The 27,372-nt window shown below is 39.5% G+C and overlaps 1 protein-coding gene across 1 annotated transcript in view; it reads left to right on the top strand.

Annotated features, from left to right (window-relative positions):
* Positions 1–1,832: 1,832 nt before the first annotated feature.
* snap91a (synaptosome associated protein 91a) overlaps positions 1,833–27,372 on the top strand; it is a 48,271-nt gene continuing 22,731 nt past the window's right edge. Inside the window, exons 1-6 of the mRNA XM_053326787.1 lie at positions 1,833–1,962; positions 21,285–21,427; positions 24,539–24,614; positions 25,898–26,000; positions 26,570–26,663; positions 27,098–27,209. Coding sequence (XP_053182762.1) covers positions 1,833–1,962; positions 21,285–21,427; positions 24,539–24,614; positions 25,898–26,000; positions 26,570–26,663; positions 27,098–27,209 — 658 coding nt within the window. The remainder of the gene's footprint in view (positions 1,963–21,284; positions 21,428–24,538; positions 24,615–25,897; positions 26,001–26,569; positions 26,664–27,097; positions 27,210–27,372) is intronic.

The following is a 27,372-nucleotide window of genomic DNA, read 5'->3' on the forward strand; positions in this document are numbered from 1 at the left end:
AGCTCAGGTTATATATATATATATATATATATATATATATATATATATATATATATATATATATATATATATATATATCATGTACATTGTTGTGGATTAATTAGTTACATTTAACTGCATTATGTAATTTAATTACAAAATACATTAAACTGTAATCTGTAGTTACTGAGGAAAAAGGTGTAATTAAATTAGAGTTACTTATAAAAACAACAGGGGATTACATCTGATGTCAGACCTTTCAGATGTTGCTTGGGAGTACTGAGTACTGTTACTGAATACATATATTGATGTTTTTAATTCCTTGAAATCAATATTTTTTATATTTCATACATAAATCATGATGTGGGTCTATTTTGAACACACATGGGTTTAAATGGTGTCACAGTACCAATTAAGCCCAATGCCAGCCTTTTGACTTTTCATAAAATATCTTAATTTTATATTGCAAAATCTACATTTAGCTACATTACTTTAAAAAAAAAGCTACATTACTTATCACATTTTAAATAGGGTAACTAGTAATCTGTAACTTATTATATTTCCAAAGTAACCCTCCCAAGATTGTTTTTGTTTTTTTATACAGATTTTTAAGCATGGGGTGATATTCAGGAATATTAGGATAAAATGTATATAAAAACAAACAACAACATAAAAATTGAAATATTTATTTGGATATAGCCAGTGACTTTAAAGCACAGTGACGTCAGAGGTGCAGCAGCTGAAGATCAGCACCATGGAGAGAGACAAAGGCTAACTGGCTGGTGCGCATCCTGACTTTAGGTCGTGTTTGCATCAATTAGTGAGCAACAAGATCAGAGAAAATAGTGCCACGCTTCATATGACCTTCACGGTGTGGCAGCAGCATGCCAGAGCATCACGCTTGGCTGTGATGTAGCTCTGTTAACCCTTCACGTCCTCACACATATACAACCTCCACCCTACTTCTCGTCTTCTGTCTGGCTCTCGCGATGAAAGAGGCATCGGCGGAGGTTGGGTGGTATAACGCATCCATAGTTGGTAGGCTACACTATCACGTCACCTGACTCAAAAGGAGGGGGCGGGGCGAGGTGAGAAATATAAATGCTTTAATAATTAAATAAACAAGAGGATGTCAATCCACTGAAAACACCGAGCATCCAACGACCCGGGGTTGAAGCGAGCATCTCCGGGGCTTGCAGCTGACAGTGGGCCGCTGCAGAGGGGGAAGCATCCTGGGGGAGAGGAGGAGGAGGAGGAGAGAGAGAAAAAAAAGCAGCTGGTGGGGGATGATGTTCCCCTGCACACCCTGCTGAAAACACAGGGACTGTCGGAGGGGCGGTGAGGATTATCCAGGAGGCTGGAGGAAGGAAAACAGGGAGGCATCAACGAGCATCATCCGCTTTGTCAGGGAGCCTGAAGGATAACGCTGAAAAGTAAAAAAAAAAAATTGATATTAAAAAGGAAAGGAAGTGTAAAGAATTAGAAGCTGGGATGCACATTTGCAGTCAATTAGCCCGCATGGTGTAATAATCAGAGGATATTGGCCCTCTTGGAAGTAAGTCAGCTCATGAAACGCATGATCCAATAGAAGTGAATGGGAATCCTGCCTGTCAATACTCTTATGCAACTCTAATCAATTGCAATTCTGCAGAAAGTGGGCCACACCACATTAAACGCAGGCTTGAGTGATTCTTTACGAGCTCCATCTCTAGGTCTATATAGTGGTGTCGAGGGCAGCAGCAGCAGCAGCAGCAGCAGGGATTACTGAGGCTGGTCGTTCATTTTGGTGTGGGGAGGGGGGGTAGGACCATATTGGACGCTTGACTGTCGAGGTTGGACTCCACGGAGAGAAGATGTCGGGTCAGACGCTGACGGACCGCATCGCCGCGGCGCAGTACACCCTGACTGGATCCGAGGTGTGCCGAGCTGTGTGTAAATCCACCACACATGAACAGACGGCCCCAAAGAAAAAGCACTTGGAATGTGAGTAGAGGAAACACCTATCTATCTATCTATCCATCTATCTATCTTTCCATCTATATCTCTCTTTCTATATATCTATTAACTGTGTCCTTTTGACCCTCCATCCATCCTCCTCATGTACAACTAGGCCATGCAGCAAAGCCATGATGGTTGCCTCCCCCATCCTTTTCTCCAGTGTGTGTGTGTGTGTGTGTGTTTGTGTGTGTGTGTGTGCATGTGTCATTCAGCCACAGGATGTACTCACGTGTACACTATTTGCACACAATCACACATAATGCTGGAAGCAATCTCTTCTTTAATTTAGACTTTAATTGAACAAACCAAAACTTATTACCCAATTACAGCAGGGCACCTTCCCCCTGTTGTGGGGGGGGGGGGGGGGGGGGACCACATCCTATTGACTGGAGGCTGTCTCTCCCATGCTGCTCCAGTGCAGGTGAATGCATAGTTAAAAAGGTTAAAAGTGGTGTTGTTACTACTAAACACACACACCTTTTTTTTAAACCTGGGGTCCTGTCCCCTGCATGTATGGCACTGCTAAGCTTTAGCACTGGTTTATTTTATTTGCACAATTTGTTGGTTCATTGCTTTGTGCAAATAAGTGAGTGAAGAAATGGATGGGTTGCCAGTTCAGTTTACGCTCCTGAACAAAAATGGTGATTAGGACTATAAAGTATTTGGACAGTAGATGTGCAGCATATATTTACTCACCCCCCAGTAAACATCCATATACAGAAAATGTAAAAAAGAGTGATGCACAAACCCACAAATCAGACAACAGCAGACAGAAGGAAAGAGGAAAGGAAGGAAGGAGAGAGATGGTTGGAAGCATGTCTGGATGCTAGAGTTGGAAGTTTCTTCTACATACACATGTGAATTTAATATCTCATGAAATGTTCCCTGGGATGTAGAACTTCTAATAGCTGATTTGCCTATGCTTACATGTACCTGTGTATTTTAGTCATGTGCAAAGCTTTTCATAGACACCTAGGCTCAATAATTCCACACAACCCTAATCACTTAATCCATTTGCCATTGATTTGTATGATAAAGTCCCTCTGAGGACCTTTGGTAATCAATTTGTGACAATCAGGCCAAAGGATGTTAATGAAATAAGCATGTTTAGACTAGAAGTGGACTGTTTCAGCATGTAATGAGAACCATCAGCATCATATGTTGATTCAGTGTGAAAGTTTAGGAAATGGCAGCGGGTTCAAGCTGGAAAACTCAAACCCAGCAGGAGAAATCGATCCACGCGTCAGTTCGTGTTCAGCCTAAATAATAAAACTGAATGATGAACTGTGTTAAGTCATCGCTACAGCAAAGTTGAAATCTCATCCACTTGCCAAAGTTTTGTGTCAGCGTTTTGTCATCATGGGCCAGTGCAGTGCTGCCAGTGCAGAGGAAGCACCGCCCTTCTGATTGAACTGCCATTTAATGTAATTGTGAAGAATGGTTTTTGTTCAACAATGTGTCTTCCTTTAGTATACTATCAAATTAAAAGTATTCACACGTCAGATATTTTATAGGATGTCATATATAACCTGTGCCTAGCTTGTTATGTTGTAATGGTTTGTTATAGCTTTAACAGTCTCATCATTTCTCTCATATATATATCTTATCTTCACCACCTTTAAACTTCATGATTTTAAACAGACTAATGACAAATGTGTGCTACAGAAAATGACACATCACTTTTTAATTTATAGCTCAGGATAGTCAGTCCAAACATGCACATCTTGGATTAATCTACATGGAAAATCCTCTAGTTTGAGCAGAGCGGAGTTTGTTTGCTTACATATTAAGTGAAGGGCATGTTGAAATATGTGAAAGGTGAATTATCTTCATATTAGACATAGTGCCGCAGGGATATTGTCTGAAATCATTTCTAATTTCATCCACACCTGACATTTACCCAGTGTGCAGCTCAGGGCTACTCAAAATGTGCATTTGATGTCACTCCTACTCTGACTATTTGCAGAAACATCCATACATACACACCACCAAGGTAACCTGTTGCCATAAGACACTGTCAGAATAGCAGCTGTACTCTCCTATTTTACATCCACCATTACCATTGCAACAAAAAAACACCCTTACACGAACCATAAAGGTGTGTTTTTTCCAGAGAATCCATATGAATCCAACACGGATACAACTATGAATTATTAAGGATGTGGTTTCCGGATAAACTTGCCGTACAAATCCAGATATTTTCCTGAAGCAGTTCACTGACATAATCACTTATCTTCATAATTAGCCCCCATTCCACTTCAAAGATCCTCCCATCATGTTAATATAGTCTCTCATAGACATGGCTAATTACTACTGTTTGCACATACTGTAGTATATCTACCACACAGCCACATCACAGCTCTATTAACAAATGATTTTACAATCAACATTTTTTTTACAAGAACTTTAGATATTTCAAATGTTGGAAATTGGATATTTTTATTTGTTGTGCTTTAGTCCAAGCTGTGATAGTGTCAGGCGGGGAGGGGGATTCAGAGTTGAGACATCCATTGAATAATGTAGTTTGTCAATGTGAGCGACAACGTCAAAGCGGTATCGTGCATAAAACATGCTCTAACTTTTCTTTACTCCTGTGTCTTCACAGACACTGTATGTGTCCATGGTCTAAAAATAATGTCATGGACTGTCCCACTGACAGTCAAATCACTGGTCTGTTTCTCAGCTGATGTAGTTCAAGGGACACGCAGAGAGCAGCAGGATAGTAAGCTCCTCATGCTGTGACCCCAAAGCCCCAGACAGAGAGAGAGAGAGAGAAAATCAGAGAGCTTTTGGACTGGATCATGTTCTACAGTATATTTGAGGATCAAATGCTTCATTAATAGATAATGGATACTAATTGTTGTAAATGTGGCACAGCTTATTTGTTCTTTGCAGTTTTGCAGGCAACCACATTATACAAACATCTGTGTGGCCTGTGTGTAATTGTATACCTTAAAAGTGATCTATATTGTAAAGCAGATAGGGGCTGATTCAAGATAGTGGTCTGTGATCGAGATATTTTTGTCTATAGTACACACACTACTAAATGGGATAATACAGTAAAGGCTAAAAGAAAGAATGTAATCCAAGTCGTATCACATCAGTAGATATATGTCTCCAGAGGCTCACCAAGAATTTGGGGGACGCGTTTGCCATTTATTTTAAGAGCCTGACAGATGATTGTGATACCGATCGGACATCTTCTAAACTCTCAAAAGATTAGGGCTCAGCAGCAGCAGCACAGATTGCCCGACACCACACACAGCCTGAGTGTGTCTTACAGAAAAGCTCTCGATATCTAAGAGTTGCACAGGCTGTGTGTGTGTGTGCACGCATGCACGACTTGAAATAGACACAAAGGTTCATATGCTACACGCCTTTGGCAACGACCCAGTAAAAAGGACTTCAGTGATCCAATTGAGTGTCTTTTTGTGAATAGGAGCAGGGTGGTGCAGAGAAGGAGGTGCAGCTGTGAGGCAACTGCCTGGCTGGTCCGACATTTTCAAAGCATTAGAATAATTACTGTGAACAAAGACGATTAAAAAGAAGAAAACTGCTAAGAAGATTTTTTGTCATTCAAGCATAATCTTAAAGATTTATGTGCACAGTGACATTACAGTCTTCCTGTTTTGTGCCATAAAGCAACAGCCTCTTGTAAATCCTTTCTACAAATGATAAGTTCACCAATCCTCTGAGCAGCGGTCTTGAGGGCAGCCCATCTTCAGATAGTAACAAAGATGTTGGCGACATTTATGGGCGAATTGGAACTTAGGGGAAAGTATCTAAATTTCAGCAGTACTTACTGTACACTGACAATACTGCTGGTGCAAAACAGTTAGTCTCAAGCTTTTTTCTTACTATACCATAATCTTAGTTTTGGCAGTTATGCTATCAAATAACATCATTAAAGACACAATGAAACAGCAGTTAGAGGGTCTTTAGCTTCTGTAATGTAACATTTTAGACACACTTTAGAATAACCTCCCCCTATTTAGCATTATAAACATTTAATAAGTGGTTTATAACACTCTATAATGCAATTGTAAGCAGATAACATTTATAAGTCATTGTTTATGTACATTGCTTGCTACATATTACCTGTGTTCATTACCTCATCTGCTCACCCCTAGCTCCAGTCAGCTGCTCAAAGTGGAAAAAGTACATGTGGCCTGCGTTGTCCCGATTATAATTTAAAAAAAAAAAGCATATAGGGGGAACACTGGAAGCATATATAATTAACACAGGGACACAGGATTAGAATTTGGACCCCAAAAAAGTATTTTTCTATGTCTTTAAATTCAGTTATTCTCTTTTATAACTCCAGAGATAACTTTTGAATTATATTAATGCATCTCTTTGCTGGCAGGAACACCAATTCAGGGCTCAAGATGAAGCAAGGACCACAATGTTCACTCACACTCACATACAACTTATTTATTGTATAGTAAATTGTTTAGGGAGGTGAACCAGACACTGCTGTTAGAAATGTTAGAATTATAAGGTGATCACTGAACAAGCAAACAAAGCTAAATACCAATTTGCCAGAACATAACTTTTTGAGGACAGCGCTTGGATGCTACACTTCTTTTTACCATATTCAGTGCTAGCCCACTTAGTCCACTTACCTGCCAAGCACTCATCATCAGGGTGTGTTCAGTACACTGCAGTGATTCTGTTTATCTAGATTGATTGGTCTGGGTGGATTACACAACAACTGGATAATGCATCAATTAAACTCAGTTGCGCGCCTGGTGCACAATTTTTTCCCCCCTACTTCATTCTGCTGCAAGACTCTGTGCCGCTTTCTATCTAAACTGAAACAGCAGCCGCCAAAAGATTACTGTCATCAGAGGGCTCATTTTGTTTTTATTTCCAACCTGGATGAGAGACAAGCACTGCTTCTACTTTCCTGACTCAGAAATGGGAGCCTATTAGGAACACTTGCAGGCAGCATTTTGCTGGTTTGATCAGGCACACAGCATGGATGAGAGGACAGGCAGGGTATCTGTGGCCCAAAGGGAAAGAGAACTAGTGTAACAGGGTTTGAATATCTGCCAAATGAAGATGGCTCTGTTTCTAAAGACAGGCTCCACCACTCCTTCTGCTCCTTAATAGCCTCCATCTTTATCTGCTGCTACTCATGATGCCCTAACCTCTTAATCCTCCTGCTGTTGTGAACGCTACGACAGATCTGTGGCTTTTTCAAAATATATACTTTCCCTTCTCTCATTAGGTTTCCTATTTAAATCCAGACTTTTTTTTTTAATCAAAAGGACTTTGTTTCCGATTATGATGGCTGAGATTCTGTCTGTGTTTGCTGCCATAATTATCACCAAATCTGCCGCCGCTCTAAATCGAGTTACTCCAATTAACAGGTTTTTTAACACTGAGATACGATTAGCTTATGCTCTGCTCATAGTTAATGCAGGATATAAGACCTGCTGTTCTCTGTGTGTGTGTGTGTGTGTGTGTGTGTGTGTGTGTGTGTGTGTGTGTGTGTGTGTGTATATTAGTGAGGGGGGTGGAGGCAGGAGGCTAAGCGGTGAGAAACAAACGGCACGCTGCGTCCCCTTTGGCTGCTATGGTGCTGTTACCACAACATGAGTCACCATCACTATGTTGCCACATTTGAGAGGCAGCCTGCCTCTTGAAGGAAGAGGATGGGGGTGAGGGGCAGAGATTTCTTATGCTCTTTAAGTCTCATGTACATTAGCGTACATGTTAAGTGTTAAAGCTTTGTGCCTCTCATCCAAGTCCATTTATATTGATTTATATTTTTGCTACAAAAGGCTGATATTTTTATATTGAAACAACCCAGAGCTGTACAGTTCAGACTTTCACATACATTGAAGCTAGTAAATTAAATCCAGTTAAGGCAATATATGCTCAAGACTTACTGTAATACCTCTGCATTAATGATATCACATGCATTACATACCTCCTTTAACATTTTTATATGTTTTATAGTGTTGGGAATATTTCAGCATTTTAAGAGATATGTCTAACTGTGACAAATGGGAACAGGACAGACAGGTGGAGGATCCAAATGCAGACAAGACAGAGGGGGCTTTAGTGCTCACAAATCAAACAGGCTTACAGGCCAGAATGAGAATCAGTCTGAATAAGTCAAACAAAGCAGACAGGCAGGTCAAAATTAGTCCAAATGTCAAAACTGCAATGACAGGTAAGGAATAGGAACAGACAGGAGAAAGGTCAGTTTGGCCAGAATGTGAGAGTCCAAATATGACAAACTGGCAGACAACAAAGCATGTGGAGCGATATAATTAATAGGCTATGTCTAATGAGGGAATGAGCTGCAGGTGAGCAGTGGTCTGATGAGAAGTGGGAACAGGTGTGTAAATGAAATTGGGAAAGGAGAGAAAGTTTGAGGTTATTTGGTGGACAGCTTGAGGATGGCAGGAAAGTAAATGGCCCAGGAGAAATGAGCAGGGGCTGGAAACAGAGACAGAGAACAATGCCAGGGATGAAAGAGTGTGGCTCCAGAGAGGGACTCAGGAGCAGACTGTGACACTAACACCCAATTAGCGAGTTAGATGAGAAGATAGATACCACTCTCATTTCTGTACGTTAATATGAAGCAGCCGGTTAGCTTAGTTTAGCTTAGCATAAAAACTGAAGGCAGGGGGTGTCCTACCCTCACCACCAAAGCACACTAATTATACACATTTTACAAAAGAATTACAAAAAAGTTTTAAATGACTGTTTTTAGTTTTACAGAACCAAGCTAGCTGTTTCCATGTCTCCTGGCTAACTGTCACTAGTTGTAGCTTCACATTTAATGGACAGACACTACAGTGCTATTAATATTCTTGTATAACTCTTGGCAAGAAAAGGAATATGTGTATCTCCTAAAATGTCTGAACTATTTCTATAATTATAGAAATAAGAAAACAGCTGAGCAGTTTAATCTGGAAACATCTGGATCATAGTAACAGTAGCTTTTGCCATTAGAAATATGAACATCAAGATAATATTTGCTGCAGATAATATAACCAGCCAGATGTGTATAGAAGGTTTCATGTCTGCCAGCAACAGTAACACATTTTGTTGAATCCATAATTTTTCATTGACAGCCTGGAAAAGCAGTAATAAGCTTTAAAAGACAACCTGTGTTCATTCCCAGCATGAAAGTATAGAAGTTAAAGTATAGTTTTCACAGTAGCAGCATCACCAAGTGACATTGATGATCCCTGACTTTACTTTTAGTGCCATCATGAGGTTGAGATTTGGGTGGATGGATTGCCTTTGGCACACACATTTATGTCCCCCTTGGGCTGAATTGTAATAACTTTGGCAATCTCTCCTCTAGACCCATCATCCTATCAAAATTTAAAATTTGTCCAATACTTTGTTTTATGACCAACTACCTGCAAAAGTAATGACTTTCCCATCTGCCTCAGCTGTACTTTGTTTTGCTTTTTAGTGAACATGGTAGGCCTAAACATTATGCCTTTTATCATTAGCATAGTCGTTGTGATTTTAGCAGGTAGTTCAAAGTGGTGTTTTGCTGAAGTACAGCCTCACAGAGGTGGTAGCATGGCTGTAGACTCTTAGTTTCGCTATACTAAATTACAGCATTGATCAGAACTCAGTGCACTGTGTGATGGTGTAACACAATGCATGTAGCATGGTCAAGTAGTGAGTGAAAAAAAGAAGACACAGATGTTTTAAAAGCATCTTCAACCCCATATTTGCCTTTTTATTTAACTCCCCCAGTCCATCGCTATTGCTGCTTAATGGTGAGTTCCAGTAAAGTGAGGCTGGTAAGAGGGATCAGCATGTACTGTACAGTACTGCAGTTGTGATCACAAGCGGGTATTCTTGAAATCCCCATAATTCTCTCTAATGTTAAACACTGTGTGGGAGGTGCACTGGCCTACCAACAGTATGTGTCCAGATTAATGAGCTGCGGCCAAGATCACCCACACAGCTGTTATCAGACCATTATCTACTCTAAATCTGAGCAACCGATTTGAATTGAGTCGCTTCTCTTCATTCTTGCAACATTCCGCCTCTTCCCATGTGTCTTGATCCTCTTTCTGATGTTCTTTGAAAAACACAGTGCCCTTGAGACTGCGAGAACATTAGCATTACAGTAGAGAAGTGTAGAAGTGTCTTCAAGGGGGATTTATGACAAACAAATAGCTAGAATGTACATTGCTTTACCCAGAACAGGATGTAGGTAAACAGTCCTTGTTGTGGTATGCAGGTAAGCATCAGCCTTTCCAACAGCACACAACATTAAAAGTTCAAGTCTATACCCAGCCTGCACATCAATAATTCAGCAAGGCTTGGGTTTCCTACTGTTTTATTGCTCTGTTTGACTGCCAAGCTCTGCCTCAGGACCAGACTTTGCAATAAAAAAACTGAAGTGTCACAAAAAAGTGCTCTCCCACTGACTGAATCACCAGATGCAAAGGACTCTGTGGGAACATTTAGGTATATTTTAAAAGTTTGGAATAGTTTTGAAACACTGGCGCCTCTGGAAAGATAAAGTAACAGAGTAAGATCAATAATTTATCTTTCAAGATCATGCAGTATATTTGACAGTTGGGGAATTCTGAACGACTTGTTCCTGATGTTCCCTCATCCTGACTTCTGTGTAAGTCTTTCATTTACTGTGACGCTGATCTATTTGTGAGATTCACAAGTACAGTACATGGTTCTTTCATGACACTGCAACTCAGGGTATGTGGCAAGATCTGATACCAGTGCACTTTTTTGTCTAGATTTGTACACCCATTCTCTTCACTGTGTTGAACTCTTTATGGCCATTTTTAAGTATCATTAAATCATGAATTGCTGTGGCACTAACAACTGTAACCCACCATGAGTAGATGGATGTAACTGATAGCAGAACCATTGAATTTTATGACATAATCACTTTAATGTAGATCAGTCATGTCATTGAAGATACCCAATCTGCTTACCAAGGTCAATAACAGCGCTGATACTGATCCAGATGACGTTATTCCCTTTCTTGATGCAACTGCCAACTCTGCTGTTGACTCATTAGATTTATTGCAAACATTTGCAGAGTCCATGTGTTGGTTTTGCCAAATTGTCCCGTATCCATAAATTCCAAAGATTAATGCAGGTGGCCTTTGACAAACTTACTTACTCACTACTCTACCTCTACCTTCCATTTGCCTCAGTGTTTGTGTGAAAGTTGTATCATGAATACAGCTTGTTATTAGGGAAATAAATGATTGCATACCCCCAGATATTGACCTACAGTGTTGATAGATGTAATTTGGTTTCTCACTCATGCAAGGAGTAGATACTGCTGGGAGTATTTCAGCTCAAGCTTTCTTAATATATACATCTCAAGTAATTGCTCTTGGAATTCTAACTTTTTCTGTAGACTCAGTCATTTATTCCTTTCATCATCATATTCACATCATCATGCTGACAGCTTAGTTTTGATGTTTAGGCTCAACGTTTATTAGCGTTGGCCTAAATCAGGCCTGGGTGTTAAATAAAGTATTTCAAGAGCCAGCTCTAATGTGCCTTTTAACAGGTTGAGTTAGAGGAGGCAATTACCTTTATCTATATGCTACTAAAATTCTCTGTGTGTAAAATGTGCTAAAACCATTAATCAGTAGGGCATTTTAGTAGTACGAGACTCCCCATTTCCTTCTTCTTCTTCTGACCTGAACATAAATTACCTACAATAACACCTGTGCAGATACTAATATGTCTATGTCAGAAAAAGAACCTTAACAATCTAGAACAAAACTCTATTTTTGCTCCATAATATGGCTGTATATACAGGCTGGATCAATGTCTTTCTTAGAAAAGCCTACACCCAACAGAAATACACAAGCCACAAGCTGTAGATTTTCTGTTCAAACAGAGAAGAGACAACATCTAATGGGATCAGTGTTGGGTGAAAACAGACTATAAAGAGACAAAAGAAGCAGCAAAGAACAAAATGAATGCACACTGGAAGAGATGTAGACTGATGGAAAAAGATAGGCTTCAATTTGGGCATTTTATTTATCTTTTTGTGGGATCATTAGTAGCATTAGAGCTGTGGGCAAATGGAAGGACGATTAAAGTAGAGTGAGATGACTGGTTGATTGGCTGGTTTTGGCAACGTTGTTCAGCAGGAGAAATGATTTATATTGTTTGGGTGCTTTGTTGAAAGATGAGAGAGGAAAATGCATTAGGTTCACCTGCAGATTGAAAGTGTCTGCAGTATTTTCACATGAACAAATGTATTTGCTACATAGTCACAGTAAATGGACTTATAGCAGGCTCATAAAAGTATTTATTTTCTGTTTTATACATAGATCCCCTTTTTAAGGACCACTTACGGAGCATTTTATGTTTCTAGTTGTAGATGACGTTACAGTGTTTCCTGAGCAATGATAGCCACCATGACTAAACAAAAAAGGTGTTACTAAAACAGCTACTTCAACAATATTGGACACACTGTTTGACTTGAACTATAGTGCAGTGCAAACCACCATAGAATTATAGCAGAGGTTCTCTTTCATCTATTTGTTTTCAATGTCTCAGAACACTCTCAGAGTCTCTCCTCACTGTTAGCATGTAGCTTAACAATCCAATTCCTAGCGTTTGCCAGCAGAATAACCTTTGTCACTGGATGCTAACACAGACAGTGTTTGTCAAACACTTTACCTACTCTTTGTCATAGAGTGGACTTTGAGACATCATGTTGGCTGTCAGCCTACAGCTAACACACCATAGTGAGCTTAGCTGAAAGTATTAATAATACCCACCAAACCATGTAGCCCTAGAGCTAGCTCCAATATATAGCTTAACAGAATGCTTACTTTAGCTAACTTTAAGCTAGTCATTTTGCAGACTGTGCCACTGTGTGGAAAGTTAAATGTACTGTTGTTTCAGCCAGTCAAGCAAGTTAATGATGTACTCCTTGAACTTCATACTGTAATGAAATAAATGAAAAACAGTGGCTCTCAGATAGTACCCATTCAAATGTAAAGCACTCAAAAATGGCCAGCACAAATGTAAAATATACATTATTTGTAGTTAAACAGTTAAATATTGCAAACACTAGTGTGAATTTTGACCTGAGCTGTATAAACGCCATGACATGTCTCCTTTGGTGCTTATTGGTACATTTGTAAATCTATCTTTGTGTGTAGCGCATACATGTTTGGTGATTTGCTTTCAGTTATAATCCCTGTTGCTTTGATATCAATTATTTACAATACAATTAGTTTTTTCACATGGGCTTCATCACAGCAAAGAAAGTACAACTCCACCAACCACTAAGTGAAATGTCATTTAAAGCAAAGGCATCTAATATGAAGACAGTCCTGTTATCTGCATCCACCAGCGGTAGCAGCAGCATGGTGTGGGAAGCCAGCATTTTCCGCAGATGTCACTTCCAGCCTTCACAGTGTCTGCATCCCAATGGCTTCCTCTTTGTTTGGCTGCCACACCACATTGGTGCTATGCTTACACTAGGACACAGTGCATTCTGGGTATTTTTTTCTCCCTATGTATGTTGCTTGAGGGTGAGAGGAGCTATAAATAAACAACGGGCTTTCATGGTCCATTCATGTGTAACTCAACAAGGCATCACTCATGCAGCATGGTTTGTATCGCACTCTGCACTCACATAGATATAGTAGTTTCAGCATGAACCAGTGTTTTCTGTGGATATATATCTAAATGTAATATAAGAACACAGGTATTTCAGTGCTGTGCTCATCATAGAGGTGAATGGTATTAAGAATTTGTCTGAAGCTCAGCAGTGTTAAGGCAGGCATGACTCATATACGGCTACTTCGGCTCGATGACCACCATCAGTTTGCTGCTATGGGAGTTTGCACCTGTGAAGATGATTTCAAAGGAATTTTACTGCATCGAGCAAATATGAGCACTTGTTGCCAAGGAAACCACCTTGGCATGTCCCCATTGGTGCTTATTGGTACATTTATAAAAATCCATGTCTTAAAAAATTTGAACCTGACATGTATGTATGTGTGCCCTGTGGTGCATGAATGCTTGGCTTCTTCTGGTTTCTTTTAGTTATACTCCCACAGTGGTTTTCATATCAGTTACATTTATTGATGTGTTAAAGGGTGCCATTTGAAATAAGAGTCCCATCAGTCGTGTTGAGTGTGGCAGATGCTGCAGGGCATCCTCATATGCTATTGAGTGACAGTTATTTGACACCATGTTGGTCAATAGGGTACACACCAGTCCAAAGTGTGAGGGTTGAAGATCTGGATCAATACAGGCCAACTAGAGATCACCTCCTAAAGGAATGCCTTTGAAGGAAAAGTCTAGCATCTCATAAAACGACCAAAACCAACAACAAGTTTGTCTGCTGCCAACTGAAGACATAAATGTTTAAAAGTGGGTCACAAATATGTGGTTTATGTGTTTTAGTCCAGTTACAGTTTATAGTTTTCTATTTCAGCAAACATGACCCAAACAAGAGTAAACAGTGTATTTTGGAGGGATTATTTTGAGCTGGTGTGCTTGTGAGTATTAATGGCACCAGGGGGATTGATGCTGGATTGACCTAAAACAAATACAGTGCTGATTTCATCGTAATGAAGGAACACATCATCTAGTGCCATGATGTGACTAATTAATGTGTTTTTAATAGTTTTGAGAGGGAGAGGAATACGCTATAAAGGCTGTGGCTGCACATATAATACTTGTTGATGAATTAATTGTTGGTGTTGGTGGTCCTTTCATGGGAACTAGTGACAATAAGAAAATGATTCAATAAAATTCAATAAGTGGTATCAGTGTAGCCACAGCCTAATAGAGTTCATACTGTTTCTTTGCACCTCTATATTCAAATGCGATTAAAAATACACAAGATAACCATGTAACTACATTACAATAGACATAGTAAGTATATATATATATATATATATATATTTTTTTTTTTTTTTTTTTTTTTTTTTTTTGCACTTCAACAAACAAGAAAACTAGTGTAACAAGTAATCATGTCCCCGAGCATGTATGACATCTGCCAACACAGAGCTCTCCTGAATGTAGCTATTTTATGTATTTTTAATAGGATTTAGACCACAATAGTGTTTAGTTATGGAAGAACATGCTCTCACAAGCAGTGGCTACACAGAAAATAGTTTAAGCATTAATTCATTGCTGTTTGTGAGGCAGTGATTCTCCCTGGTGTCAGCTTGAAGCATGGCACAATGTCAGCTTGTGAAAATGTTTAAAGACTTTTCATGCATAACAGATGAGTCTGCATAAACTTATATGTGAGACAGAAGCATAAGGTGTTACTGTCTGTTTGTGTAGCAGCATGCAGCGTGTTTAAATGTGGGTGCTTTTTCCTTTTGTCTTACCCCCCCCCCCCCTCATATTATTGTAATCACATACACAAACTGTAGTGGGTGGGAACATGTCAGACCCATGATGTATCTCTCTTTGCTTGCAAAGCTGCACAATGACGGCTCATGAGATGTGGCTGCATATTAGTGCATGTGTGTATGTTTGACAGAGTGTGTCTGTCTAATAGTGTAGAGGCCTTTGTAATCCTGTCATGATTAACCTTGGATAACAGCTAAAATACCCCAGGCTTTGAGTAAAGGGCATTTTCTGTGTATGGACTGTATGCATTGTTCATATTGTTCAAGCTTCTGCACAAGAGACTGTTGGCTGCTATAACAGTTATTATACTAGAATAGATCATTATATTGCACCTTTATCTCAACAAGTTGAATTGTGTCAACTTACACCATGTTCAAATCTCCTAGGACACACCTTTGTTCCCTTTCCCAGAAGCCCTGTATTCTTTTCGCATGTGAACACATCAGACCCATCTGTTCCCATCAGCCTCATTCTCCATCATTAATGGAAACTCAAAAAGCTTTAGCAACAGGCTTTTTTCCCCCTGTTTTGTGTCATTATTACCTCTCCTTTGCCACAAAGCAGCAGACATGAGAAATGTGTAGAAAGAGGCAGTGGAAGCAGCTAGACTTCTTGAGATGTTCTTTTGGTTCACAGTAGTCATAACCTTTTTAGAAATGACAAAAAAGCCTCTATCTGCTTTTTGGTTTTTTTTTGTTGTTTTTTTAATAACCACTAAAACTGAGGAACAGGAATATGCAACCCCACAAGCCAGCAATTAAGCTACATCAATGTGTGTGTGTGTGTGTGTGTGTGTGTGTGTGTGTGTGTATCATGTGTGGAGCCGCCAGCAGTAACTAGACCAGTGCAAATTGTGTGTGGTTCTGTAGATTTAAACGTAGATGTGACTATTGCAGTTATTACCAGCTGACTGCTCTTAACAGCTGGATGGACTCACTCCGTAATTACTCTCAGTGGTTCAGTACCGCCACTACTCCTTGTCAGCCCTTCCTGGTTCTACATAGGCGTCAGGCTTTTATTAGAGCTAGGCCTCATGTGGCTTCTGCTCTTACCTGCACTTTACCCAGCAGCTCAATTGGAAATATTTTGAATGGCTGTTCTGCTCGCTCCAACCTCAGTTTTAGATTTCAGTTTGATTTGATTTTATGCTTTGTGAAAACACTTAAGAGTAAGTAAGTAGGAAGTAGGATAATAAAAATATAATATTAAAGGTTTTGTTTTCCAAAGACTTCACGCATACATTTGGTTGTCAGCCATTGTTGGCTTGTTAGTGATGCTAAAAGGCTCTGTAGAGATGAGGGGAACCACAGAGTTGGGTGATAATTCTATGTGTGTGTGACTACAAGTGACGCCTTTAAGATGACACACACTCATTTGGCCACTTGTGACTTACAAAAAACATTAATTAGTGAAGGAATAAGTAAATGAACTATCTTTGTCATTCATTACTACTGTAGCAGCAGTGTTTGGAGATATAAGAATTACATTTGAATAACATAAGGCAGAGAGGGTATAACATGAAAACTTTGAGATGCATTATGGATGATGATGTCATGATAGTCAGGATATCTCAGCTTGTGCCTTATTTTTTAAATCTGTCTCATAACGTATGAAAGTGCAATGCTATATTTCTGGATTAGTTTTAAAATTGATATTATTAGTAGTAGTGTGCTTTCAGTTTGAAATGTGTGCATGTCTTTGTGTGTTTTAGTCAAGCAGATGCATTAAATTATTAACAATTTAATAAGCTGTATATTGCATCAAGCATTACATGGAATTTGAATCCAGGCATGCAAGCAATTGTTAGTCAGTCGTGACTGCTGTATCTGTGTGTGCTAGCACTCCACTAAGGCCACATATCGAGCTGCCTTATCCTCTCTCTCTCTGTATCTTTTCTTTACACACACACACACACACACACACAACACACGCACACACACATACACACACACACACACACACACACACACACACACACACACACACACACACATGAATAATTGAAAAGGATGGTGGGGGGGGGGACACAGTGAGTCAGGAGCTCCTGCTGAATTGTTGTACAGCATCTCAATCAGAATGGAGGCTGTACTGCTCATGTCTCTATCTCTCTGTTTCTACAGGATTAGGATATTATTCAACTGCATGCGGAAAAAAAAATTCCCAAGACATTATGCAAGACATTTATTATAAATAAAGTTTATATGTATTTTGTGTGAGCTGCGATTCCCACTATAGCTGAACAAACAAAGAAAAGAGACGTTTTAGTATGGAACCACTGTTTGATTGACAAGTACTGTATTCACTGTAGGTTTGCAGCACCTGTTAATATAGATATTAGATGATAGTATGTGCATTTTGCCTCCCAGTTTGGTGGGAGCACTAATCTCAATGAAAGAAAGACAGACAGTGAGTGAAACAGACCATCCAGCAGATTGAGATAGAGACAGAACGATGAAAAGCAAAGGATGATGTAGGCTGCTGACTCATCAGCCCTGTAGGGATTATCCTTCTGTGTGTGTGTGCATGTGTGTGTGTGCATTTTCTGCTTTACTACTCTAGAGGACGTGTACAGCAATCATTGCTGCATGATGAAAGCGTGATAGCAGAAGCAGAAGAGCTAACTGACTTGTAGCACGACTCTCAAAAGCAAAGTGACCTTGAATGCATTTTACTATCATTATTCATCCCTTTGCTTTTCCAGCCACTCCTACTATGGTATATTTGACTTGATTTATTCATAGCAATAGAATATGGTAAATGGACTGCACTTCTATATAGCTTTTCTAGTCTGAAAGCCACTTAAAGCGCTCTAAAGCACATGCCAACATTCACCCATTCACGCACACATCGCAAAGGCTGCCATGCAAGCTGCCCACCTACTCAGGAACAATGCAGCTCTTTTTAAAAATCCAAATCCAACACCGTACATTTACAGTACAACGTCTCAGATGCTCTCTTACACACGTACTCATGCACCAGCGGCACAGCCATCAGGAGCAATTTGGACACTTCAACATGTGGCCTGGAGGAGTTGAGATTTGGAGGTGGCATTTAGTCTATATTGCACACCATGAAGGAAAATTCAATAGACATCGCTCAGCTGCCTCCCTGTCTACTGGCAGTGAATGAACACGATATGACAATATTAATGAATCACAGGTCTCAGCAGTAGTTGCTCTGCACACGCCCTGTTCTGCTGAATCAAACCTTTTAAAAATGACGGCGGTCATGTTTTCTCTTCCTCTCTGTCCATCACCGTGTGCGCACACCCACTTATCTCATTCCTCACATTGTCTCTGAATATGTGCCCGGAGGTTTGCCATAAAAGACAGCTGAATCCAGTGAATGGATTTCCTGTTACTGTTATCTGATAGATGCTGGAAAACAGGAGGGAGGAAGCATAGTTTGAGATTGCTTTAATTTTCTGAGTGTTTGTAAGATGTCTTAAGGTTTTGGTAGATTGTTCTCTTGGTCATCAAGTGCTTTAAATAAATACACATTGCATCGACACACTAAGATTGGTAACATTTAAGCATAAACTATAAATTGTAGTACTTACCATTATTCAAGTTTCAAGGTTGTTTTGGTGTCTTAGTGGTTTTCACAATATAGCTTGTATGTTGTATGTGTATGTTCATTTTAAAATTAAAGCAGCATTGCCAGCTTTAATACCTTGCAACATGAATCATTGACATTTGACCAACTATAAAGTTGTTTTGGCCAATATGTTAGCATACTATTGCTTATTTATATTTTCAGAAATATAAGCACTTATTTAGAGTTGTCTTTCTGTGCTTGATAAATCCTTTTGTGCTTGACTAATTAATAAGTCCGATATTCACTCTCCTTGAAGTTGTTCACCAGCTGGCCTCTAGCTTTGTCAGAGTTGTGTGATAACTCTTTGTGGTTTCATCACTATGAGCAACCATTACATTGCACATAATCATTTGATCCATTGTTAATAAAAGTATATTGATTAGTGCAGCTTTAAATTACTAAAGTACTGTTACTGATATTTGGAAACTTTTTTCCATGGAGTGAATTATAAGTGCATGGGGGAGTTTGAGCCAACATCTGCTGACGTTGGGCAAGAGGCAGGGAACATCCTAGACAGGTCACCAATCAATCACATGGCTAATATACAGTATACAGAGACAGACAACCATTCACACTAACATTCACACCTATGGGCAATCCAGAATCGTCAGTTACCTGCATCTGTGGGAGGAAGCCAGAGTACCCATGCAAATTCAGAAACACAGAAAGGCCCCAGCCAGCCGGTGGGTTCAAACCCATAACTCTCTTGCTGTGAGGCGACAGCGCTAACCACTGCTCCACAATGCTGTATTCATTATTCAACATTATACATTCATTACACAACAATACATGCATAGTATTACAACACAGAAAACATGGCTTTAGCTGTGCAGATTCTTTCATAAGTGATATTTTGAAAGGAATGTGATCCATCATGTTCATCACCGTTGAAAAGGTTTAATCATCAAAGTGGATTACTGGAATCGCTAATGTACAAATGGAAAACAGATTATTTTGGTATTACCTGGGCTCTCATTGCTGAATGGGTAAATTGACCAACACAATGGTCTCTGGTGTATTTGATCACCACTCATCTATACGACTGAATGTCTGATTCTCATTACAATCCCGTCTTCTTTGTCAGTTTCTCTCTTTCTGTCTCTGCTGTGGAATATTCCACTCTGTTTCTGCCTCTGCTGGTATTAATCGCTGGTTGCAAAATCGAACAAAGCAGCAGCCAGTGTGACTCACACTCGGCAGTGGTGGCATAATGTGAAGCACTTATCTAAATACATTTCATGAAGATGTAAAATGGCAGCTTCCTGAAGCAATTCAGTTGATAAAACTGTACAACCATCTCATGCTTACACAGATAAGTCTGCTACTTCATAAATTGGCATTTGTTTGACAAAGTACACTTGAACACTTTTAGACAGATACTGGAACCTGAAACTGGACTAAAACATAACCTTTCAGTGAAGTGGTAATTATAATATGGTTTGATCCTGACATCATTTTCTTAATGGAAGTAGCTTGTGGTATGGATTCCTCTGTGTCAATATAATGACAATTGTTGGTACAGAATTATTAAGAATGCGCACTGTCATTGATTGCACAAGATCACATGATCAAATTCAAATAGTTTCAAAATGTTTTTGCCTGCATGTCATATGCCAATCCCTCAATTACTGTATTAGGGAAAGATCACGGTTTGGGTTAAAACAGTAAAAGTGCCCGACATGATGGTAAATAATATCTGGTTAGTGGTCTACAAAGGTCCGCCAAAAATGCTGTGTTAGTAGTCTAGAATGGTATGCCAAAAATGTTGGGTTAGTGGTCTACAAGAGGTGTGCCAATAAACTCCAGGAACCCATTCTGTACCAATAGAACAAACTACTATCAGCACATCAACCAGTCCAGACTAACAGCCTGTCACTGGCACAGAAACCCATTCAGTGTCAATGGTCGCTAAATTGCTGCACTGGTTCCGTAACCGTAGCTGGTGCCTTTCTTTATCCAGGTAACAAAATAATGAAATGAGAGGGAATATTTTGCTGGGAAAGCGGTGAAAATATCTCATTCCATCTGCAGATGCTTTGGTTATGTTGAGAAAACACTGCTGAGGGGAAGAATATGGTGAATTAAAGTGAACATTAGAATGCAAGAGAGTGTGGCTGTGAAATGCAGCAAAATCTGGACTCAGTGCCACTGCATCGTATTTATTCTAGCACCCTCGTGGTTGTTTTCTAACCCATCTGTTCTCTCTCACAATCCCTGCAGTTGTTCATGCCATCATTACTTGGACAAAAAGTTTTCAGCACAAGCTGTACCTACTCTTAATGTCTCCCCTGCCATGTCATTTGACCTCCTGTGCCTCTTCTTCTCTTGCTTCCCAGACCTGATCCAGGCCACCCAGGATTCCAATGTGAACATTCCACAGATGGCTGACACACTGATGGAGAGGGCTGGCAATGCCAGCTGGGTGGTGGTCTTCAAAGCCCTGATCACCACACACCACCTCATGGTGCATGGCAACGAGGTGAGGTTATAACTATTGTACACATCATTTTTTCCACCTCTATCCAAGTTCCTCTACTGACTACTATACTGCAGTTGTGGCCCCCAGTAAAGACAGCTGGTTGTCCTGGAAAGTTGTCACATTTAAAGTAGGTCAGTGCTGGACAAGGGCATTAGTGCTTGGTCAACTTTTAAAAGCACAAGACAAAAGGTAGACACACAAATATCTACTCAAAAACACACCATATTGGGTGCACAGATTACCTGTCATGGATATGAGCACACACTGCTGTTTGGATCTCTGTTCATTCAACCATGTCTTTCATCTAAAAGGGTGGAAATAACTAAATCAGCATAATCACACTGCAGTTACATTTTGAACATGCTTCTGTCATACAAAATGTACAAAAGTATTTCCTGATGACTTGAATCCTGTGAATTCATATGTGAACCTCTTCAAGCCCACCCATCAATGGGTCAGTTTCATTGTTACAAACTCAAGCCAAACATTGTTGAAACCCACAGATCTTTATATTATATTTATATCAGGTTGATTTTTTGGTAAAAGTGTATGAAATGATGCACAAGACATATAGAGTATTGCTATTTGATCGAATGTTGCGTGCACAAAACACATCTTTGGGTTGAATACCTCAATCTATGAAAAAATAACATTAAACATTAAAACTGCACTTATCAGTACAAAAGCTTGCAGTGTGAACATTGCCTGTGTGGAAGATATGTTAGCACGTAGTTGCCAATATTCTGTATACATCCAGCAGACATGAAAGCAGCTGATTAATGTAAGTTCAGTACTTTCTCTCCATTTACTTATTTACTTATTATTATGTTACTGTTAGGGGAGATACATTTTGTCTCTACCAGGGATAAGAATGACTCAGCAGAGGCAGGGATATATGGTCCAGAAGGGAGAAAATCCCCATAAAATCACACCTTGGCAGACTGCACACACTCTGGTTGAAAGTGACACACAAGTAAGATGGCAGCTCCTACAATCAAGATATTTTGGCTTTACAAATGCATAGCAGCAGGAAGTGGAGACATAACATCCGTCTTTATATACCGTCTATGATTCATCTGACCGACTTTAAAAAGTAATGCTTTTTGCTGCACAGGCCTTAAGTGGCCATAAAACCAACTAATGCAGATATAAAACTACTTTAAGGGAAGATAAAAGGGAAAACTGGATTTGGACTTATTGGCTATGGATGTCATGCACTGAACGGCGAACTTTAAAATTCCCCTTTAGCTTGAGCTCAGCACCAGTTATGGAGTTAGCTATTGTACTTGCAGTCTGTCACCTGACCTCCTGACCCAATTTATGTCCTGACAGCTGAAGAAAGGCCAAAGCTCTGAATAGGGAACAAGGGATAACTTAGGGAGATAAACAGATGCTGACATTCAAGTTGACCAGGCTTGCCATAGAAATACAGATGACACAAAAGAACGGAGGCAGAAAAGCAAGAAAGACAAGGAAAAGTGTGCAGAAGTACTTGATAGATGGAGAATGAGAATACTGTACTAAACTAATAATAATAGTGTTGCCATGGGCCACAACCTAAAACTGTAACCCTTCACACATGTACATATTTCACTGATAAGCTCAGTTTGTGTGTGGGTAATATCTTTTCCATGTTTGTTCTATTATCAATATAATATGAGCACAAACGCTTGAGGGAACAGCGACATCAATGTATGTTCGAGCCAGAGCTTTGCTGTTGTAGTGTCCCTGATGATGATAGAGAGTACAATCTTGGTTTAGCACAGAGAGAGAAGAAAGGAAGGAGAGTATGTACATACACATATACATGTGTCACTGGAGTCAGCTTTATCTCTCAAGTCCTATTTGAAGGAGCCTATTTATCTATTGTGCTCCATTTCCTGGTATTCTCCATGTGTCTAATTTGTATTCACACCCTCCCACTCATGGAGGCTGAAGTATTGCTCCTTTAATGCTGGTTTTTCTAATCACTGAAAAAACAGAGCAGGAAATCATCACACCTTTTATATTAATTTGGTTCTCTGCTGCAGGCAGTTTTACAGATTTCTTGTAGACTACTGGAAGCGTTGAACGGCTCCTTAGAGATGGCTGTGAACATCAAACAAGCTTTCCTTTCCTTATATATCTGTTTTTCCCCCTGAAACTAATAGGTAAAAAGAAAAAAGAGACCCACATCTAGGTCACACTTGAGTAAAGCAGTGTTAAAATAAATAGAAAATACAAAAATAGAAATAAAAAGAAGGTATTTTTACCTTAGCTTGTGGGTCATTCTTCAGTGTGCAGTTTGTATAAGGGGTCGGGGGAAGTATTATGAGTTCAGATGGGTTGGGTGCTTGGAGTATCTTACTTCATCCTGAATGTCTATGGTAAATAGCGCTATTGCAGACAGGAAAAAGCCTCTGCTGAACATGCTGGTGTGTTGAGACTTCCTAATCTGTGATATGTCATGTTGTATTTACTGTCCTGGCAGGTGAAGGGAGTGTGGAGGATGGCCCATACTTTTGATGTATAGAAACTCAATGCTGGGGGATCTCCATAGTTAATCAAATGACCAACCAACTTCCAAGTAAAGTTTTGTCGCTGTTGTCAATCTGACCAAGGACTTTAGTGTCATCTGCAAATTTAAAAATGATTTTGTTTGTCTTTGGATGTGCAGTCATGGGTGAACAGTCACAGTGTCTTTGCTGTGTTACTGTCAGCAGAAACAAATATCATGAAAACATAATATGCTGTCATAGATAAAAAGAGATAAATTGCGTTTATTGAGAAGCTTTCTATTTGTAATGTTTGGTAATTTCTCAGTTAATAGCAACTAATATTTTCACAGTTTTGCTAAACTGTGTGCTATCTGCTCAATATCAGTACACTAAAGATGTTTGATAGTCCACTAACATGCACCATCATGTTTTAAATGTGAATATTTTTTTTCCATAGCTTGCCTTCATTTACAACCTCTTCTCTGCTCTAAAGCTTTTTGCCAGCCAACGTTTTAATTACGAATGCCAACTCAAATATCACAACAAAGGATATAATTACATATAAATGTATCCACATTTTTCAGAGTGCCTGGTCGAATGAGATAAATGACTCCGTGTTTATCCTGTCTTGCAGAGATTCCTGCAGTTCTTGGCCTCAAGAAACACCTTGTTCAACCTCAGCAACTTCCTGGACAAAACAGGCTCTCACGGTGGGTGGTGTTTCTTTTCTATCTGCTTTTGGCCAAATGAGCACTGCATTACTTTCAACCCTGGTTCCTGACATGAGTTTCTTTCTATCTTCTCATCTGTAATTTCCTTAATTGTGTACCCCTTCATTTATGTGCTTATTTATTTTTAATTTAGTCCATTTAATTTAATTCTGTTCAGTAAATTAACAGGTTTATTAAGCAGTTACAGTTTGTACAGTAACAGCAAAAAGCGTGAATGTTACAACCAGACCTGACCATTCCTCTTTTTCACCCTTCAGTTGCATCTTCACTAATCCCTGCTCCCCTCAATTAAACCCATCTCCATGGATATTAATGTGGTCTCTCATGGTGATAAAGACTAGGTTCATAGCTTGTTGTCAGGGGCATTTTGCCCACTAGGGCAATTAGAACTGAGTTGAGAGAGCCAAATTCTACATTTTTAAGACATTTTCAAATCCACACTAGATTACAATCAGGATTACATCAAACATATCGGTAGTACTCTAAGCATGTGCTCACAGTGCTCTGAAACTTGTCATTCCACAATGAAGGAACCACAACCCCATGTTAAGATCCTCCATATTATTAAAGGAATAGTTTGGCATTTTGGGAAATGTGCTAATTCACTATATCTTACTATCAGCAGCTCTATAATTTCAGATTTTCAGATATTTTGACTTTGGTCATAGCCATGCTAGCTGTTTCTCATTAAACTAAGCTAAGCTAGTTTGTGCTGTGGCAGTATAGCTTCATATTTATCATTCAGACAAGGTAGTTAAATGAATATTGATGCCATTCACATTTCTATCAATTAAATATGAAGCAACACCCAGGTGTTAGTTTAGTTTAGCTTGGCTCTGTAAAATCCCCACTTAAGTTGTTTAAACATTTTGGCTTCAACAAACAATAAAACAATAAAACATATTAAATAGTGTGTTTTAGAGGTGCTTGTAGGCAGATTATTTTGTACAAAGCCAGGCTAGTTGTTTCCCTCGGCTCTAGTCTTCATGCTAAACTACTGTAAGCTAATCGCCTCCTGGCTCTAGCAGCTTTCTACTTAGTGTACAGATACACGACTGGTATGATCTCCTCAACTCATGTTTGACAAGACAGTTATTAACTTAATTTCCCAAAATGTAAAACTAATATTGTATTAACATAATATCACAGGTGTAACTTTTTTGGTGTGTGTTTGTATGTGTGTTTGTTTGTAAATCTCATAAGACACTGAGTTCACATTGGAGAATGTGTGTTTAATTAACATGTTTGTGTGTCTTCCTCAGGCTACGACATGTCCACATTTATCAGACGCTACAGTCGCTATCTCAATGAGAAGGCCTTCGCCTACAGACAAATGTCTTTCGACTTCGGCCGAGTCAAGAAAGGGTACAATTTCTCATTTCACATGACACTGCTAAATTAACAATGCTTTGTTAGCTTAGTCGGGATCAGAAATGTTCCCGTCTTACAGCACTTGCCCTCGGAATAAGACACATCGCTCAGGGGCCCCGGTGGTGCGTGGGATGAACTCAGCTACCTCCAGCCTGGCAGTGGGCCAAGTGCATATAGTTACAGGTGGCCTGAGAGCAGAGATGAATATAGAGCAGGGTATTACTCATGCACAGAAAGTGGACAGCTCTGTTTTGCTGGCACACATAAGGTCTCCTGGCTATATTGGCTGGCACTGAAAAATAAACTCAGACTACAGAATAGAGATCAGACATGTTGGTGGATACTATGTTTGTGACAGGTGCATACTGGTATTCTTGTAGAAAGACAGACAGATAGAATATGGGACTCTTCTAGTCCAAGCTGCTGGATCAATAACATTGGTTGCTAGACCATGGCTATCCCCAATTATTGAAAAGGGTTTTACAGTATGCCTGGCTTCAGAATGCTGCTGCTTAATTCTCCCATTCCTATGTCTCTTTCTTTTTTTCCCCTCTCCGTCTCAGAGCTGAAGGAGCGATGAGGACTATGTCAGTAGAGAAGCTGCTGAAAGGAATGCCCACCCTGCAGAGCCAGATTGACGCACTGCTGGATTTTGAAGTGAGTGACACTCAGTAATAGGGAGCAATGTGACTTTGCAAGGTTACTGAATTTGCTGAGGGATAAACACAGTCGAGAACAAAAAGCTGCCATCTGGGTGTAACAAAGCTTAGTGTTGTGGGAACATATTCAAAGAAATGTCAATCACAGCCATCGTCACATGAAGAACAGTTATTAGAGGGTTGAATTTACTGATGTGTGGTCTTATATAAGAGAAACAAAACATGGATACCAATAGTGTTGATTTCAAAATTCTTACTGTGTAGTATACTGTATGTATATCCTGCCAGGGATATAATTGTCTGAATATATTCTTACTTATCAGAATCCACCAGTCACATCTTTTTCTTGGGGCAATTTTACACTTTATGTCAATTTCTGTTCTTCAAAAACCAAACCAGACTTTGACCCGTCTATTGTATTTGTGTCAACAGGTACATGCACAGGACCTGAACAATGGAGTGATAAATGCCTGCTTTCTCCTACTCTTCAAAGATCTGATTAAGTTATATGCCTGCTACAATGATGGCATCATCAACCTGCTAGGTACAAAAAAAAAAAACACTTTATCATAGCATCAGTGATACAATAAATATATACAAGTTAAGAATTCCTAAAAGATAAGTTGGCATCATTCTATTATTTTTTCTTATTGTTAGTAAATCTCAAAACCAACCATGTGTTAGTCCGTCTCTTAATACTTTCCAGC

The sequence above is a fragment of the Scomber japonicus genome, chromosome 10 (genome assembly GCF_027409825.1).
Source record: "Scomber japonicus isolate fScoJap1 chromosome 10, fScoJap1.pri, whole genome shotgun sequence".
Classification (NCBI taxonomy): domain Eukaryota; kingdom Metazoa; phylum Chordata; class Actinopteri; order Scombriformes; family Scombridae; genus Scomber; species Scomber japonicus.